Below are 19895 nucleotides of genomic sequence, written 5' to 3' on the forward strand. Positions count from 1 at the left end.
TGCAAGAGTTTGAGACCCAGTTATCAAAGGGAAGGCATGTCAGTGCTGCCAACCATCTGACAAGTGGACTCTCTCAGTCAGGTTACAGCAGTATATTTATACATAGTAAGTCCCATAAGTCACTGTTGCAAGCTGCTATTAGAACTGGTACGCCCACCAAGTCTGTTAGTGCAAAACTTAAGGTCTTAGATAACAGAGTGCACTAACTCAAGGCTTGAATACAGATGGATATACAGTCCAGTCCTTATCAGCTATTCCCTTTGCAAGGTCCTGACTTCATTCCAGACAGATGTTCATTGCTGTCCTTATCAATGAGTGCTTACTCAAACACGGGTACAATATACATTATCAAATTCTCAATGTCCCTCTGACAATTAAAAGGAAACCAGTATAAGCCGTTTACTTTCTTAACTGCTGAAGACAGAGTTTACTTTTGTTCAAAAATTCCTATTCAGTCCCACTTATTCTTTTAGCTAGAGGTTACTTGGGTTCAAAATGATTTTTTATATATCCGCATTTCCTCAGAATGGTTTCTCCCCAGTGTGAGTTTGCTGATGTCTCGAGAGCTGAGATGAACGACTGAATCCTTTCCCACATTCAGAGCAGGTGAACGGCCTCTCCCCAGTGTGAACAAGCTGATGTTCTTTCAGCTGAGCTGAATCGGTGAATCCCTTCCCACATTCTGGGCAGATGAATGGCTTCTCCCCAGTGTGAATTCGCTGGTGTCTCAAGAGCTGAGAAGAACGACTGAATCCTTTCCCACATTCAGAGCAGATGAATGGCCTCTCCCCAGTGTGGACTCGCTGATGTAACTTCAGTTGAGATGACTGAGTGAATCTCTTCCCACATTCAGAGCAGACAAACGGCTTCTCCCCAGTGTGAAATCACTGATGTAACTTCAGTTGAGATGACTGGGTGAATCCTTTCCCACATTCAGAGCATGTGAATGGTTTCTCCTCACTGTGATCTAACTGGTGCGTTAATAGACTAAAACGCCGAGTGAATCCTTTCCCACAGTCTGAGCAGGTGAACGGCCTCTCCACAGTGTGAACAAACTGATGTTCTTTCAGATGAACTGAATCAGTGAATCCCTTCCCACATTCTGAGCAGATGAATGGTTTCTCCCCAGTGTGAATTTGCTGGTGTCTCAGGAGTTGAGATGAACGAATGAATCCTTTCCCACATTCTGAGCAAGTGAACGGCTTCTCCCCGGTGTGGACTCTCTGATGTAACTTCAGTTGAGCTGACTGGGTGAATTCTTTCCCACATTCAGAGCATGTGAACGGCTTCTCTCCAGTGTGGATTCGCTGATGTACCTTCAGTTGAGCTGACTGGGCGAATCGTTTCCCACATTCAGAGCATGTGAACGGCTTCTCCCCAGTGTGAACTCGCTGGTGGCTGTGTAGGTTGGACGAGTGAGTGAATCCCTTCCCATATTCTGAGCAGATGAATGGTTTCTCCCCAGTGTGAATTTGCTGGTGTCTCAGGAGTTGAGATGAACGAATGAATCCTTTCCCACATTCTGAGCAAGTGAATGGTTTCTCCCCAGTGTGAATTTGCTGGTGTCTCAGGAGTTGAGATGAACGAATGAATCCTTTCCCACATTCTGAGCAAGTGAACGGCTTCTCCCCGGTGTGGACTCTCTGATGTAACTTCAGTTGAGCTGACTGGGTGAATCCTTTCCCACATTCAGAGCATGTGAACGGCTTCTCTCCAGTGTGGATTCGCTGATGCTCCTTCAGTTGAGCTGACTGGGCGAATCGTTTCCCACATTCAGAGCTTGTGAACGGCTTCTCCCCAGTGTGAACTCGCTGGTGGCTGTGTAGGTTGGACGAGTGAGTGAATCCCTTCCCACAGTCAGAGCAGGTGAACGGCCTCTCCCCAGTGTGAACTCGCTGATGTACCTTCAGTTCAGATGACTGAACAAATCCTTTCCCACATTCAGAGCAGGTGAACGGCTTCTCCCCAGTATGAACTCGCTGATGGGACTTCAGTTCAGATGACCGAACAAATCCCTTCCCACACTCAGAGCAGGTGAACGGCCTCTCCCCAGTGTGAACTCGCTGATGTACCTTCAGTTCAGATGACCGAACAAATCCTTTCCCACATTCAGAGCAGGTGAATGGCTTCTCCCCAGTATGAACTCGCTGATGTGACTTCAGTTGAGATGACCGAGCAAATCCTTTCCCACATTCAGAGCAAGTGAACGGCTTCTCCCCAGTGTGGACTCGCTGGTGTCTGTGTAGGTTGGACAAGTGAGTGAATCCCTTCCCACACTCAGAGCAGGTGTATGGCCTCTCACTAGTGTAAACTCGCTGATGTAACTTCAGTTCAAATGACCGAACAAATCCTTTCCCACATTCAGAGCAGGTGAACAGCTTCTCCCCAGTATGAACTCGCTGATGGGACTTCAGTTCAGATGACTGAGCGAATACCTTCCCACATTCAGAGCAAGTGAACGGCTTCTCCCCAGTGTGAATTCGCTGGTGTCTGTGCAGGTTGGACGAGTGAGCGAATCCCTTCCCACAGTCTGAGCAGGTGAACGGCCTCCCCCCAGTGTGAACTCGCTGATGTACCTTCAGTACAGATGACCGAGCGAATCCTTTCCCACATTCAGAGCAAGTGAACGGCTTCTCCCCAGTGTGGACTCGCTGATGTGACTTCAGTTGAGATGACTGGGTGAATCCCTTCTCACAGTCTGAGCTTGTGAATGGCATCTCCCTGGTGTGAACTAACTGATGTTGCAGCAGGTGATTTGACTGAGTGAATGCCTTCCCACAGTCTGAGCAGGTGAACGGCCTCTCCCCAGTGTGAACTCGCTGGTGTCTATGTAGGTTGGACGAGTGAGTGAATCCCTTCCCACAGTCTGAGCAGGTGAACGGCCTCTCCCCAGTGTGAACTCGCTGGTGTCTATGTAGGTTGGACGAGTGAGTGAATGCCTTCCCACAGTCCGAGCAGGTGAATGGCCTCTCCCCAGTGTGAACCCGCTGGTGTCTATGTAGTGTGGACGAGTGAGTGAATCTCTTCCCACAGTCTGAGCAGGTGAATGGCCTCTTCTCAGTGTGAACTCGCTGCTGTTCATTCAGTTGAGATGATTGAGTGAACCCGTTCCCCTATTCAGAGCAGGTGAACGGCTTCTCCCCGGTGTGAACTCATTGGTGTCACTGTGGTCTGTTTGAGCATGTGAATGTCTTCCCACCATCCAAGCAGGTCAATGTCCTCTCACTGGTGAACTTTAGGATATATCTTCAGCATCGACAATGGAACGAATTGCTTCCCACTTGCAGAATAGGTGGAGCATCTCACTCTGGTGTGAACTTGCTGATGTATCTTCAGGCTGGATGACTGAGTAGTTCCCCTCCCTCACACAGAGCAGGTGAATGGCCTCTCCCCACGGTGAACTCACTAGCGTGTTTGCGGGGAGGCTGTGAGTGAATCCCTTACCACACTGAGAGAAGGAGAATGATACCTGACTACGATCAATTCTCTGGCAATTCAGAAAGTCAGAAGTTTTGAATCCCTTGTAGTTTTGAAGTTTTGAATGCAGTTGAAGAACTGATCTCCAGTGAACAAATGCTGGTGTGTTCACAGCACCCCGGTTCCAGTGGATTTCACTGAGTTACAACAGAAAACTTGATTTCAGAGACAAAACACATTACCAGATGGTATGAGATAATGCTTCATCTCCATGGATTGACAACAGATGTGTTGGTGATGCAAAGAAAATATTTGGTCACTCCTTAAATATCCGGAGTCAGCAAAACTGATGTGTTGTTGTGTTTGAGATTCCCGTGCACAAGTGTTCTGTCATTTCAAACCTGTAAAAATATTTGCAAAATACATCAATGGGTGAAGGACAGTATTTCAGGAGAGATTATAGTCTGTGGTGAGAACATAAGAACATAAGAAATAGGAGCCGGAGTCGGCCACTTGGCTCGTCGAGCCTGCTCTGCCATTTAATAAGAACATGGCTGATCTGGCGATGGACATCTCCACCTACCTGCCTTTCCCCCATAACCCTTAATTCCCCTGCTATGCCAAAATCTATCCAACCTGGTCTTAAATATATTCACTGAGGTAGTCTCCACTCCTTCATTGAGCAGAGAAATCCACAGATTCACCACCCTCTGGGAAAAACAGATCCTCCTCATCTCCATCCCAATTTCGCCCAAATCTTGAGGCGACATCCTCTAGTTCTAGCCTCATCCACCAGTGGAAACAACTTTCCTACCTCTATATTATCTATTCCTTTCATAATTTTACACGCTTCGATATGTTCTCCTTTGAATGAGAGCTCTGGCATCACAATTTTACCAATTTCAACTCAAGTTGGGGGTACTCATCTTGAGATATACCCCAGGCTACCGTGGGAAGTGAGGGAGGAAAATGCTGGATGTCTGGTGATGATCTTTGCACCATCAGTAGAGAGGGGAAACGTACCAGAGGATGAGAAGACATTGTTCTCTTTTCAGGTAAGCCAGATAAGCCAGGAAATTACAGACCAGTGGTTCTTACTTCAGAAGAGGGCACGCTGTTGGAGAAGCTCCTGAGAGGCAGCATTTCTGAGCATTTGGAGAAGCATAATCTGATGCGGGATAGTCAGCGTGGCTCTGTCTAGGGCAGATCGTGCCTTATGAACCTGATTGATTTCTTTGAGGATGTAACAAAACACACTGATGAAGGTAGAACATTGGATGTAGTATGAATGGCTTTCAGTGAGACTTTTGATAAGATTCCTCATGCAAGGCTCATTCAGAAAGTAATGAGGCAAGGATCCAAGTAGACCTTGCTTTGTGGATCCAGAATTGGCTTGCCCATAGAAGCCAAAAGGTGGCTGTAGATGGTTCGTATTCTGCATGGAGGACGGTGACCAGTGGTGTTCCACAGGGATGTGTTCTGAGACTCCTTCTCTTTGTGATCTTTATAAATGATCTTGATGAGGAAGTAGAAGGGTGGGTCAGTAAGTTTGCTGATGACACAAAAGCTGAGGGTGTTGTGAGCAGTCTGGACAGTTCTCCAGAGGTTACAGCAGGACATCGATAGGATGCAGAACTGGCAGATGGAGTTCAACCCAGATAAGTGTGCTGTGGTTTATTTCAGTACATCAGATTTGAAGACAGAATGTAATATTATGTTAGGACTCTTGGCAGTGTGGAGGATCAGCTAGATCTTGGGGTCCATGTCAATTTTACACTTAAAGCTGCAGCACTGATTGACATTGTTGTTAAGAAGGCCTTCATCAACCATGGAACTGAGTCCAAGAGTGGTGAGGTAATGTTGCAGCTATATAAGACCTGATTTATACCCCACTTAGAGTATTCTATTACCTCATTACAGGAAGGTTGTGGATACTATAGAAAGAGTGCAGAGGAGATTTACAAGGATGTTGCATGGATTGGAGAACATGCCTTATGAGAATAGGTTGAGTGAACTTTAGAGTGACGGAGGATGAGAGGTGACCTGATAGATGTGTATAAGATGATGAGAGGCATTGATCGTGTGGACAGCCAGAGGCTTTTTCCTGGGGCTGAATTGGCAAACACAAGGGGCATTGTGTTAAGGTGCTTGGAAGTAGGGTCCATGGGGATGTCAGAGGTAGGTTTCTCACACAGAGAGTAGCAGGTGTATGGAATACACAGCCAGCGATGACAGTACAGGCAGATACCATACAGTCTTTTGAGAGATTCAGATAATTTCATGGAGCTTAGAATACACAGAGTGCAATGCAGTTGGGAAATACGAGGCAGTTTCTAGAATAGATTACATGGACGGCACAACACTGTGGGCCGAAGGGCCTGTATTATATTGCAGATTTCTATGTTTCCATATGCACTCATCTTCTAACAAGGCACAGATCAGACATTCTGACTGACCATCAAATTATCTGACTATATCCCTGTCTTTATGAGAATGGGCTGTTTCTGACTTCAATCAACCTGTGACTTGGCTCAATCTGTCTCTGTCCTTTGGTATTATTTCAAGTTCTGGTCATGTTCCACAATACTACAAAGATCACTTGTTACTGCATGTACGATCCTGGAGATTTACTAATTACTTGGATCGCCCCCCCCATCTGCTGATTGTCAGTGATGAACCCATCGATGGCAAGGCCAATGGAGGGCAGTGGTTATTCTCATTGGAGTGCGGCACCTTTTTGATCTGAAAGCCAGAAGTCACTTGTCATCGAGGCAAAGCTGTTTCATATCGTTATTAACCCGGAGAGAACTAAATCTGATGGAAGGTTTTATTTCCATGCAGCACTAATTGACATTTTCACTGACTGGAAGGTAAACTCTTCAACCGAGCTTAACTGGGAACTATATTTTCGTTCTGATTCATAATGCTCGGATTTACATAGTGGAGCTCGGCAATGTTTGGCAGATACATCCGCTTGCACTTCCTTCGACTGTACGGAACAACACCGGTACTACCACCAATGGCTGCCTCCTTACCCAGAAACCCTCACGAAGAGAAACCTCCCGGTATTGTTGGGCTGGCTGTGGGCTGGGCTGAGAGTTTGGAAGGAGGTGGTGCATGTGTGAATGTGGTTTGGAACTTGTTGAGGGAAAGAGAGTGGGTAAGGAGCGGGAATTGCTGGGAGGGGATTGCCTGGGTCTGGTAATGGCAGACAAGGTGAGAGGAGGGGCTGAGGGAAAGAGAGTGGAGAAGAAGTGGGATAGGGATTTGGAGCGGGGATTGCTGGGAGGGGGTTGTCTGGGTCTGGTAATGGCAGACGAGGTGAGAGGAGGGGCTGAGGGAAAGAGAGTGGAGAAGGAGCGGGATAGGGATTTGGGATCAGTGGTAGGCAGCTGGGGAGAAATGGATTATTGTGAAGGGAGAAATAAAGGGAATAAGGAGATAGTGAGGGGATGGATGAATGAAAACCGAGACAAAGGGAATAAAAGAATAAGAAATGACAGTGGAGAGAGTTCTGAAAGTGAGGAAGATGAAGAAGTTCAGAGAGGAGGTGTTGTCATAATTAGGTTTAATGAGAAGGCGCAAGGACACATGAAGAAAATTAACCCGTTTGTGCTAACAACAACTCTGGCAAATAAGATAGGGGAAATAGTATTTGCAAAAGTTCTTAATGATGGCAATCTATTGGTAAGATGTGCGAATGAGGAACAACTTGAGAAAGCACTCAAGCTAAAAGAGATAGGAAAATGTGAGGTGGAATATACAGGGAGGGTGGGAGCACGAAATGGTGGTTGTAAAGGAGTGATCACGGGTGTACCAATGAGTCTAAACATGGAGGAGTTGAAGAGGAATATCAAAGGGGGGAAAGTAATTAATGTTCTAAGACTGAAAACAACAAAGGAGGGAATGAAAAAGGAAAGTGAAAGAGTATTGATTAAATTTGAAGAAGGAAGAGTGCCAAGGAAAGTGTTACTGGGTTTCATGAGTTACCCAGTAAGGGTGTATGTGCCAAAGCCATTGAGGTGCTATATTTGTCAAAGGTTTGGACACATAGCTAAAAACTGTAAAAGGCAGAGGAGATGTGCTAGATGTGGGGATGATAATTGAGTATGGAAAGTGCGGAACAGGAGTGCAACCAAAATGCTGTAATTGTGGAGGAGCTCATAATGTGGCCTATAGTGGGTGTGAGGTTATGAGACGGGAGAATAAAATTCAAGAAATAAGAGTGAAAAGAAAGATCCGTTATGCAGAAGCTGTAAGAATGTCAAGAGCACAGAATAATGCTCCTAATGACCAGAGAGCAATAGGGATGCAAGAGATGCAGCGAAGAGTAAATGACAGGATTAATGTGGAAAATAAAGCTCTAGTAACATTCATTGCAGGAGTTATTAATAGTACGGCAGAGGTAAAGTCAAAAAGTGACAAAATTCAGCTGGTGGTCAAAGCAGCAGTAAACCATTTAGGGTTAGTAGGACTGACATGGGAAGACGTGAGGGAGAACCTCACTAGTCAGTCAAGCCAGGAAGTGTCGTAGGTTGGTTAGTACTCATTATGGTGATTCTTTTGCAATGGAATGCCAGGAGTTTACTGGCCAATGGCCAGGAATTGAAGGAATTTATTAAGGAAATGGTTGTAAAACCGGATGTAGTGTGTATTCAGGAAACTTGGTTGAAACCAGTTTTAGACTTTGTGGTACATGGGTATACAGTGATAAGGAAAGATAGAAATCTAGGGGGAGGAGGAGGTTGTGCTATGTTAATCAAGCAAAGTACACCGTATAGAGTACTGGAAAAAGGAGTCGATCAGGAATACATAGTGGTGGAAATATGGGAGAGAGGGGAGGGAGTGGTTATAATTAACTACTACAATCCATGTAAAAGGTTGGATTTGGACAGCCTACTAAGGATACAAGGACAAAATAGACACAAAGTAGTGTGGTGTTCAGATTTCAAAGCTCACAGCACAATATGGGGGCATCCGATTACAGATTCAAATGGAACGGTAATTGAAGATTTGATGGAAGAAAGGGATTTGGTATGTATGAGTGATGGTAGAGGAACAAGAATAAACATAACAACAGGGACTGAGTCGGTATTAGATATTACGTTAGTGTCTAATGTCTTGGCTGGCATCAGTAACTGGGGAGTTTGGACTGCTTCAACAGTAGGCAGTGATCACTACCCAGTTTTATGTTCAGTGGGTGAAAGAGTTGAAATAAGACCAGGTGGGGGAGTCCCAAAGTGGGTGTTTGGAAAAGCAGATTGAGGTAAATTCCAGAAGTTAAGTGAAGAAGCATTGACAAAGATTGACATTTCTGGAGATACAGATGAATTAAACAGTCAGGTGACTTCAGCAATTATTATGGCAGCAGAAGGATCTATACCCAGGAGTAAAAATAGGATGAATAGAAAAATAGTGCCATGGTGGTCAGAGGAATGTTGTCAGGCTGTAAAAACCAGAAATAGAGCACTCAGACTAGTTAAAAGAACCCATAATATGCAGCATTTGATTCAATATAAGAAGGCACAGTCAGTGGTGAGAAGAACTATACGTCAAGCTAAAAGGGCAAGTTGGAGGAGTTTTTGCAACAAAATAGGAAGAACAACGCCTGTGGGAGACGTATGGGGAATGATTAAGAGGATGCAGGGAGATAGAAAGGATTGGGAGTATCCAGTAATGCTGTCTGAGGAGGAAACAGCAGTTTCCAGCAGGGAAAAGGCTGAGATCATGGCCAAGTCATTTGTAAAGATATATAGTTCAGAAAATTTGTCTGAAGAAGGGAGAAGGAGAAGGGAAAGAACAATGAGTCAATACCCAGGTGTGTTAAACAGGAGGGAAGAAACATATGATATAATTGATGATCCATTTACTTTGGCAGAAATGGTGAGAGCAATAAAGAGATCGAGACCAGGGAAAGATCTAATATGCTACTTTATGCTAAAAAATCTAGAAGGAGCGCTCTTGAAGTTACTGCATTTTTACAACAGTGTGGGAGGAGGGAAGATTGCCAAGTGCATGGAAAGAAGCAGTAGTAATTCCAATAAGGAAACCTGGCAAGGATCCGTCAAAACCCACTAGCTACAGGCCAATAACACTAACATCAAATATATGTAAGGTAATGGAAAGGATGATAACTGAAAGGTTATCATATGATCTTGAGAAGAGAGGAATGCTGGCAAGTTATCAGAGAGGTTTTAGGAAGGGAAGGAATTCCATGGACTCAGTGATAAGGTTAGAGACTGAAATAAAAAAGGCCCAGGCAAATAAAGAAGCAGTAGCCTATGAAAATTGAAAAAGCCTATGATATGATGTGGAAGGAAGAATTATTAATTAAACTGCACAAGATGGGGGTTGGGGGGAGAGTTTTTAATTGGATTAAATATTTTTTGTTTGGTAGACAAATTCAAGTTCGGATTGGATCAGAATTATCAAAACAGTACATAGTGAGAAATGGCACACCTCAGGGTAGTGTGATTAGCCCCTTACTTTTCATCATTATGAACAATGATGTCTTCACAAAGGTACCAGTGGATATAGGTAGGTCACTGTTTGCGGATGATGGGGCCTTGTGGAAAAGAGGCAGGAACACGGAGCATATAATCACGAAACTACAAGGAGCAATTGATGAAGTGGTAGAGTGGGGTTATGATTGGGGATGTAGATTTTCAGTGGAAAAAACTCAAACTGTATTTTTCACTAGGAAAAGAATAGAAGTAGGGAAGAAGTTAAGGATGTATGGGATTGATTTAGAAAGGGTTGGATCATTTCAATTTCTGGGAGTTATATTTGATTCACGATTAACATGGGCAGACCATATCAGGAAAGTTGAGGAGAAATGTAAAAAAGTAATAAACGTGATGAGATGTTTGACTGGTAGGGAATGGGAGCAAGTTGTTCAGCATTAAAGAGAATGTATGTGGCTTTAGTAAGATCTGTGTTGGATTATGGAAGTGTAGCATATGGATCAGCAGCTAGGTCTCTTATAAGGAAACTGGATGTGATTCAGGCTCAGGTTTTGAGAGTGTGCAGTGGGGCTTTTAAAACATCACCAGTATCAGCCCTGCAGGTAGAAATGGGAACAATGCCTTTGGAACTAAGAAGGATGCAATTGATGACAAACTACTGGGTTAATTTGCAGGGACACGATGATTCCCACCCTGCTAAAGGAGTGTTGCAGGACTCCTGGGAAAATGGAAGGTTTCAGAGGGAAAACTTTAGTCGGGTAAGGAATGATATTGCTAGATCATGTGGAGTGTTTGATCTAAGGATAAGTCCTTCAGTAGTTTATCTGGTTGTAGCTCCATGGAAGCTGGTATGGCCTGACGTAGACTGGCATTTGTTAGAGGTAAAAAGGAAAGGAAAGTATAAAACTGATTTGGTAAGTGCATTTAACTGTTATGTGATGGAAATGTATAGTGATTATACTCAGGTCTATACAGATGATGCTAAGGAACCTGAGACAGGAGTGACAAGGTTTGGGGTGGCAATACCAGCAAAAGCAATTGCAATCAGCAGAAGAACATCTGATAAGTTAGCGGTGTGTACAGTGGAGATGATGGCAGTGTTGGTTGTGTTGCGTTGGGTGGAGAAAACTAAACTAGTCAAAGCGTTGATATGCTCAGATTCATCTTCAGTACTAGCAAGTTTAAGGTCTTCTCACTCAAACAGCCAGCAAGATGTACTTCATGAAGTCCTTCAGTCAGTCACAAGAGTTGCAAATCAGGGAGGTCAGGTTAAATTTCTATGGGTTCCAGCTCATGTAGGGGTGAAGGGCAATGAAAGGGTGGATGAGTTGGCAAAGAGGGCAATAAAGAAAGAAAATATAGAAATGCACATTAGAATTAGTAAAGCAGAGGTTAAGTGTGTAATCTGGGGAAAAAAATAACCAAATGTGGCAAGAAAGATGGGACAGGGAGGGGAAAGGGAGGCATTTATATCAAATACAAAAAAGTGTTGCAGTTACAAGGGTAGGAAGTAGATACAGAAGTGAGGAAATTGTGTGGACTAGGTTAAGGCTGGGGCACTGTGCACTAAACCAAACACTGAAATTGATAGGGAAACACCAGGCAGGACTGTGTGAGGAATGTCAGGAAGAGGAGTCAGTAGAGCATGTAGTTCTGAGTTGCAGGAAGTATGGGATACAGAGAGAGATGATGAGAATTAATCTAAGGGAACTGGGGGTGCAGGAATTCACATTAAAAGGGTTGCTGGGCATGGGTGAGAGAACACAGGTCAGGGTATTTTTAGCTTTCTTAAGGGGTACTACAGGGGTTTTTATAGCATATGATGGATAAACAGAAATAGGGTACTAGGATGGGGAGGATAAAGTGTAGGTTAGGTTATGTGTATGTGTCCGATTGGATGAAGGGATTTAGAATGTGAGTCCATCGCATACTCCGGAGCAGAAGGTGACGGTAATGCACCATTAAGCTGGGTGGCAACCGCTGTAAAACAAGAGAGGGAGGGGGTGGGGAGGGGGAGAGGGGGAGGGGAAGAGGGGGAGGGGGAGAGATACCTCCCTGGCCGCATCGAAAGGCCCGAGAATGCGCATGCGCCGGTAAGCATGCTTTGGGGCCGTGTACGGATCGTGGGGCTGAGACAGCGGGAGAGGACCAGGACCGTCGTGGGGTGCAGCACCAGTGTTGCTGGAAATCACAGTAATTGTCCTTCGGTCGCGTTTCAGACGCCGGTGAATTAGAACCCGCCCGGAACCCGCTCTTACCTTTGTCCGGTCGTTTTCGGCCTCCGGGCTACTCAGCGCATGCGCGATACTCGGGATTGGTGGCGCCGACCACGCATGCGCAATGATTTATCAGGCGAGAATCTGCAGATACGGAAACCCAAAGCAACACAGACAAGATGCTGGAGGAACTCAGGGGGGCAGGCGGCGACTATGCAGAGGAGTGAACAGTCGGCGTTTCAGACCGACACCCTTCTTCAGGACTGGAAAGGAAGGGAGGGAGTCAGATTGTGGGGCGACATGAGGTGATAGGTGAAAACGGGAAAGGGGGAGGGGTAAAGTCAAGAGCGGTGAAGTCTGTTAAAGAGATATAGGGCTGGAGAATAATAATAATAATAATAATAATAATAATAATAATAATAACCAATACTTTATTGATCCCGAGTGGGAAATTCTTTCGTTACAGCAGCAATATTTAAAATCGCAGTTAGCAGTGTGAAGACTTTACTAAAAATAGAGAATAATAACATACACAGTAATACTGTACCAATGTGCAATAATGCATGAAACAATATTGCAGAGACTATTGAACTATGATCTGTCGCAGAAAGATGTATTGAATTGACTTTATTTTTTACATCCTTCACATACATGTGGAGTAAAACTGTTTACGTTATGCCTCCGTCTAAATGTGCAATGTGCAATCGTAGTATTTCATAGTAATTTATAATAAACAGAACAATCAAGGTAACATAGAAATGCACTCAGATCAGCGTGAGTTAAGCAGTCTGATTCCTGGTGGAAGAAGCTGTCCCGGAGCCTGTTGATCCTGGATTTTCTGCTGCGGTAGCGTTGCCCCGATGGTAGCAGCTGGAATAGATCATGATTACCGTGACTCGGGTGCCCCATGATCCTGCGGACCCTTTTTACACACCTGTCTCTGAAAATTCCCTGAATCATGGGAAGTTCACAACTACAGATGCACAGGGCTGTCCGCACCACTCTCTGCAGAATCCTTCGATTAAAGTAGGTAAAGTTCCCATATCAGGCAGTGATGCAGCCAGTCGGGATGCTCTCAGTTGTGCCCCTGTAGAAAGTCCTTAGGATCTGGGGGGGGGGGGCATACCAAACTTCCTCAACGGTCTGAGGTGAAAGAGGCGCTGTTGTGCCTTTTTCACCGCACAGCTTGTGTGTACAGACCACGTGAGGTCCTCAGTGATGAGGATCCCGAGGAACGTAAAGCTGTTTACCCTCTCAACCCCAGATCCATTGATGTCAATAGGGGTTAGCCCGTCTCCATTCCTCCTGTAATCCACAACCAGCTCCCTTGATTTTCCGACATTGAAGGAGAGGTTGTTTTCTCGACACCATTGTGTCAGAGAGATGACTTGTTCCTTGCAGGCCACCTCATTATTGTTTGAGATTAGGCCAATCAATGTGGTGCTGTCGGCAAATTTAATGAAGAGATTGGAGCTGTGGGTGGCCGGCTAGCAGATGTGCATGTGTATGTAGCCGGTTAGTTGTATGTGGTTATTACATCTGATAGGAAAGAGCGTTGCTGAGTGAGTCTGTTCGAAAGGGTGCTCCGCTGCCTGTGCAGTCGCTCATGGAGTGGATGTGCCCGATTGTCCGTAATGGGTGTCCGTTTGTTTAGTGACACCACTCCTCTCCACCACTCACTCCAAAGAGCCCCGGTTGTGGCCAAGGACGGTTCCAACCTTTCTGATGAGTTTATTTTGCATCGATGCTGCTCCCCCAACGTAAAGCCGCAATCCTGCCTCACACATTCAAGCATCTCGGCTTCCTTAGAAGACGGAGCCCGCTCATTCCCTTCTTGTAAACAACATTACTGTTGGTTTCCCAGTCATGTCTATTGCCGAGGTGAACCCCCAAGTATTTGTATTCCTCAACCTCCGAACGTCTTCTCCAGAACGTACACAGGACTCGTCATGACCTCTTCTTCCTAAATCAATCACCATTTCCCTGGTTTCGGCCACATTCAAGAGCAGGTGATTCCTCCTTCACTATTCCACAATCTTGTCCACCAGTCCTCTGTACCCCGACTCCTGCCCATCTCTGATGCACCCAACTACCGCAGAGCCATCAGAGAACTTCTGCAAGTGGCCTGACTCAGAGTTGTACTGAAAGTCTGAGGTGCACAGTGTGAACAGAAACGGAGACAGGACAGCCCTTGTGGGGCTCCAGTGACACTCACCTCCGCCTCAGGCAGAGAACCACCCAGCGGTACAAACTGGGCTCTATCAGTCAGGAAGGCAGTGATCCAGGAGAGAGTGGATTTGTCTACGCCCATCCTTTGGAGCTTCTTGCTCAGATGACGTGGCTGGATTGAACTGAAGGCACTAGAGAAATAAAAACAACTGTGATTCTCAGAATGCCACCACCGTCACCCAGGTCGGAGTGAGCTCGCTGCGATAGGTAGATGATAGTGGAACACCCAGGTCGGAGTGAGCTCGCTGCGATAGGTAGATGATAGTGGAACACCCAGGTCGGAGTGAGCTCGCTGCGATAGGTAGATGATAGTGGAACACCCAGGTCGGAGTGAGCTCGCTGCGATAGGTAGATGATAGTGGAACACCCAGGTCGGAGTGAGCTCGCTGCGATAGCTAGATGATAGTGGAACACCCAGGTCGGAGTGAGCTCGCTGCGATAGGTAGATGATAGTGGAACACCCAGGTCGGAGTGAGCTCGCTGCGATAAGTAGATGATAGTGGAACACCCAGGTCGGAGTGAGCTCGCTGCGATAGGTAGATGATAGTGGAACACCCAGGTTCTGTTCGGCTACCTAAGTCTGGGGAAGAGCATCTCTGGCCCCGCCAAACGTGTGAGATTGAGGTGTGAGCTCACGCGAGACCCCCTGTTTGAGTGGATGCTGCGTGATTTGTTTCCCTGATACAAATCAATCCCACGAAACAACAGACTGTACACCAGACACAATGAAACGACTGAGCTGTGTAATTCTACATGTGACTAAAGGGTTAGTAAAGACAAAGCAAAAGAAAAAAGGGCCCGTATTAATGAGACAGTCGAATGTGCACAAGTTGGAGATCCCGGTTTCCCCTTCGCTGCTCCTCCTTCTATCACCCCGGCCCTTGTCGGATCAGTATCCCATTCAGGGACGGGGCCGGTATAATCTCTCCTCCAGTCGCTCCACGTCGCCACGGAATCCTCTCACTAGGTGTCGGTTCCAGTTCGGGCTCCGGGTCAACCTGCACCTCTTGTCCCACAGGCAGAAGGTGGTTCCGATGGAGAACCTTGACAGGTCCATTCCCATCCTCTGGCTTCACCCGGAAAACTGGTACGTTTGGCATCTGACTCTCCACTACACAGAGCGTAGCCACCCAGTGTCCAGACAACTTATGCTTCCCAGGTAGCCCCAAATTCCTGATGAGGAGTCTGTCTCCCGGCATGAGTTGGGAGATCCTAACGTTTTGATCACAGCTCCTCTTATTTCCTTGATTCTGCTGGTTCGGAAGACTTTTCCCGGCTCCCTTCTCATATCAGACACACACTTCAGATCAGTGTTCGGTGGCCGGTCCTTCTCCTCCGTCCCAGAATAAAGGTCATGTGTCACATCGCCTCGCGCCCAGACATGAGATAATATGGCGGGTACCCGGGAGCTTCCTTACATGTACAGTTGTAGCAGTGGAACAGATGTCCAACATGTTGACTCCAATTGTTCTTCTTGCTGATTTACAAGTGTGCTTGATTCTGGGTCCTGCCTGAGATGGCGGATGTTGCAGAGAATTATGTGCTGGACACAGATGATAATGGGGCGGTAGGTGAGGATGAGGAATCCTCTATCTGTATCCCTGGTGGGGTAGTATGAGGATGGGGTGAGGGCAGATGTGTGCAAGATGGGAGAGATGCGGTTGAGGGCAGCGTTGATGATGGATGAAGGGAAGCCCCTCACTTTGAGGAAGGAGGGCATCGCCTTCGTTCTGTAATGAAAAGCAGCATCCGGAGAGCAGATGCGGCGGAGACGGAGGAATTGAGAGAGGGGGATGGCAATTTTATAAGTAACAACTTGTAAAAGAGGTAGAGTCCAGTTCAGTAGGATTGAAATGGACATCAGTGGATAACCTGTCACCAGAGCCAGAGACAGTGAAATGGGAAAGGGGAAGGCAGTAATGGACAAGGTGAATTTGAGGTCAGGGAGAAATTTACAGGCAAAATTGATGAAGTCGACTTGCTTAGCTTTGGTGCAGAAGGCAACACCAGTGCAGTCAGAATCAGGTTTATTATCACCGGCATGTGAATTGAAATTTCGGAGACGGCATGGTCATGTACTTTGATAGAAGAAATATAACGGCAGACTATTTTGTAACTGGGAAAAAAAATAAAAAACAAAAAAAAATGAAGGGTATTCTGAATCATCGTGTAGGATTCCCTGAAGGATGTCGATGTTGAGGAAGTATCGATGATTGAGTCGATGATGGGGAAGGATCGATGATTGAGTCGATGATGGGGAAGGATCGATGATTGAGTCGATGATGAGGAAGTATCGATGATTGAGTCCATGATGAGGAAGTATCGATGATTGAGTCGATGGTGAGGAAGTCCAATGTGATGTTGGCAATCAATTCGAGAGGACGACAACATAAAAGCAAGGATGCATTGGTGAGGCCTCACTTGGAGCATTGCGAGCAGTTTCCGGCCCCATATCCAAGAAAAGATGTGCTGACCTCGGAAGGGGCTCAAAGGAGCCTCAGGGATTTGAACAGGACCCCACTAACTCTGTTGACGGGACATTAACCGCATAGACTTCAACAGTCCTCTCTCCAATTCCAGCCTCACTCCTTCTGAACGTCGAGCTCTCCACTCCCGCTGCACTAATCCTAACCTCACCATCAAACCCGCAGATAGCGGAGGTGCTGTAGTAGTCTGTCGGACTGACCCCTACCTTGCTGAGGCCTATCGCCAACTCTCGGACACCTCCTCCTACTTACCCCTCGAACAGGACCCCAGTAAGGAACACCAGGACATCGTCTCCCACACCATCACCAACCATTCTGACTCTGGGGATCTCCCAACACCACCAGCAACCTCAAACTTCCCGGACCCCGCGGCTCCTGTTTCTACCTCCTCCGCTAAATCTAAACCCCCGTGTCCAGGTAGACCCATTGTTTCAGCTTGTTCCTCCCACTTAACATATAGCATACCCCGACTCTGTTTTATCCCCCATGGTTCAGTCCCTCCCTACCTACATCCGTGACAAGTCACCCGCTGTAAATCTGTTCAAGGACTTCAGGTTCCCTGCCCCGTCACCTTATTAGTACTATGGATGTCCAGTCCATACACATCTCTACCCCACCCCCACCAGGAAGCTCTCAAAGCTCTCGCTTATTTCTGGACACCAGACCCAACCATTTCCCTTCCACTCTCCTCCGCCTCGCGTAACTTGTCCTCACTCACAATAATTTCTCCTTTGGCTTCTCCCGCTTCCTTCAAACAGAAGTGGTAGCCACGGGCACTCGCATGGGTCCCAGCTGAGCCTGCCTGTTTGTCGGCTACGTGGAACAGTCTGTGTTCTAAGCCCACACTGGTGAGCGTCCCGCACTTTTCTTACGCTACATCGATGACCGAATTGGTGCTGCTTCCTGCAACTCGTCAACTTCATCCACTTCGCCTCAAACTTCCACCCTGCCCTCAAATTCACCTGGTCCATTTCTGACACTTCCCTTCCCTTTCTCCATCTCAATGACCCTATCACCAGAGACAGCTTATCCACCTATGTCCATTGCAAATCCACGGACTCTCGTATCTCTCTGGACGAGATCTCGTCTCACCGCGCTGCTTGTAAAAGCGCCACCCCACTTCTCAATTCCCCCGTCTCCGCCGCATCTGCTCTCAAGATGAGGCTTTCCTTTCTAGAACGAAGGTGATGTCCTCCTTTTTCAAAGAAAGGGACTTTCCTTCCCCCACCATCAACGTTGCCCTCAACCGCATCTCTACCACTTCACGCACATCTGCTCCTACCCCATATTCCCGCAACCCTACCTGGGATAGGATTCTTTTTGACCTCACCTACCACCCCAGATAAATCTCCGACACTTCTGGCACCTCCAACGGTTTCCCACCTCCAAGCACATCATTCCCTCCCCCGCACAATTCCCCACTCCCAAATGTGTGCTTTCTGCAGGGATCCTTACGCAACCCCGTTGTCCATTCATCCCTCCCCACTGATATCCCTCCTGGCAATTATCCTGGCAAGTGGAACAAATTAAAATGGGTGGCTGCCCGTACACTACCATTCAGGTCCCTAAACAATCCTTTCAGATGAGGCGGCACCTGTGAGTCTGTGTCCAGTGTTCCCGCTGTGGCCTCCTGTATATCGGTGAGATCCGAGTTAGATTGGGAGACTGCTTCGACAAGCATCTAAGCTCCGGCCGCCAGAAAACGTGGGATCTCCCAGTAGCCACCCATTTTAATTTCACTTCCCATTCCCATTCTGATGTGTCCATCTATGGTCTCCTCCACTGTCATAACCCCGCCACATTTACATTGGAGAACCAACCCCTTATATTCCGTTTGGACAGACTGCAACCTGATGGCATGAACAACGATTTCTCAAAGTTCCGGTAAAGTCCCTCATTCACCATTTCCCATTCCCTTTTTCCTCTCGCATGTTACCTCCTTGCCTCCCTCTGGTGCTCCACTCCCGATTTTTTTCTCCCATCGTCTTCACCAATCAACTTCTGAGCGTATTCCTTCATCCCCCCCCCTCCCGATTTCACCGATCACTTGTTACGATCTTAACAAAATACCAGCAACTGCGGATCACAGCTGGAGGCAGGTTTTATTCTAAATCCACTGTTTTTATTAGTGACTACTTATAATGTAAGGCATTAGTCACAGCAAACAGAAGTGTGTGTGTGTGTGTGTGTGTGTGTGTGTGTGTGTGTGTGTGTGTGTGTGTGTGTGTGTGTGTGTCCCAATCAATTAAGCTTAGGAACAGGTCTGAAAAGTATTTTCCCCAAATCAGTCTCTGGAATCCAGTGTCGAAACGTCAACTTGTAAGACAACGCGGAGAAGTATTTACGAGAGGATTGTAAGACTGAGTAACTGAGTGACAGGCACCGCCGTTTTGAAGTCGTCGGAATCCCACGAATCCACGCAGAAGTGTACCCAGAGTAGTATCGTTTGACACGAGTGGTCGTGACAACACCCCTCGACTCCTTGTACAAGGGAAACGAAAATGCGATCGCCACCAATACTTCAGAGACCCACACATGGATCAATCAACGTGACAGTTACTTTAGCTACAGGCACTGCGTCGCTGTTTCAGTAATTCTCCGGGCAGGGAGAATTATCAAAGTTGTCCGTATTTTGCAACGAGCCGTGCCAGCTCGTGGTGCGATGCTTTTTAAGATGGTAACAGTCTTCAGGGGAGTCTTCAGCCAGACTTCATGTCTGGCTTCTTCCAGTTACCCCGCCCCTCACAAGTCACACTGGCTTTTCGAGCACAAACAGTTCCTATATTCTCTCTCTCCCTTCCTGGCTGTCACTCAGAACCCAGCTCCGCCTTTTTTGACGTCACTCAGTCCAATGTCTTAAAGGGACACTCACAGTTAATGAAACGGGAGCTGGTAATACTGTACACGCCGTTTCGCTCTCCGCTCCTTCAATCTATTCTGAGATTTTTTTAATCTCCAGTCCTGCCGAAGGGTTTCGATCCGAAAGGTCGACAGTTCTTTTTCTCCACAGATGCTTCCTGGCCTGCTGAGTTCCTCCGGCATTTTGTGTGTGTTGCTCACAAAAATGATTCCGGGAATGAAAG

At 46.6% G+C, this 19895-nt stretch overlaps 1 protein-coding gene across 1 annotated transcript; it reads right to left on the minus strand.

Moving 5' to 3' along the window:
• Window positions 1-160: 160 nt before the first annotated feature.
• On the minus strand, window positions 161-17126 carry LOC140720136 (uncharacterized). Its single transcript, XM_073035022.1, has 4 exons — window positions 17065-17126; window positions 14313-14457; window positions 1077-3113; window positions 161-827 (listed from the first exon to the last, which is right to left on the minus strand). The coding sequence occupies exons 1-4, from the start codon at window positions 17124-17126 to the stop codon at window positions 522-524; spliced, it is 2550 nt and encodes an 849-aa protein (XP_072891123.1). The 3' UTR covers window positions 161-521.
• Window positions 17127-19895: the final 2769 nt, after the last annotated feature.

The sequence above is a fragment of the Hemitrygon akajei genome, unplaced genomic scaffold (assembly GCF_048418815.1).
Source record: "Hemitrygon akajei unplaced genomic scaffold, sHemAka1.3 Scf000037, whole genome shotgun sequence".
Classification (NCBI taxonomy): Eukaryota; Metazoa; Chordata; class Chondrichthyes; order Myliobatiformes; family Dasyatidae; genus Hemitrygon; species Hemitrygon akajei.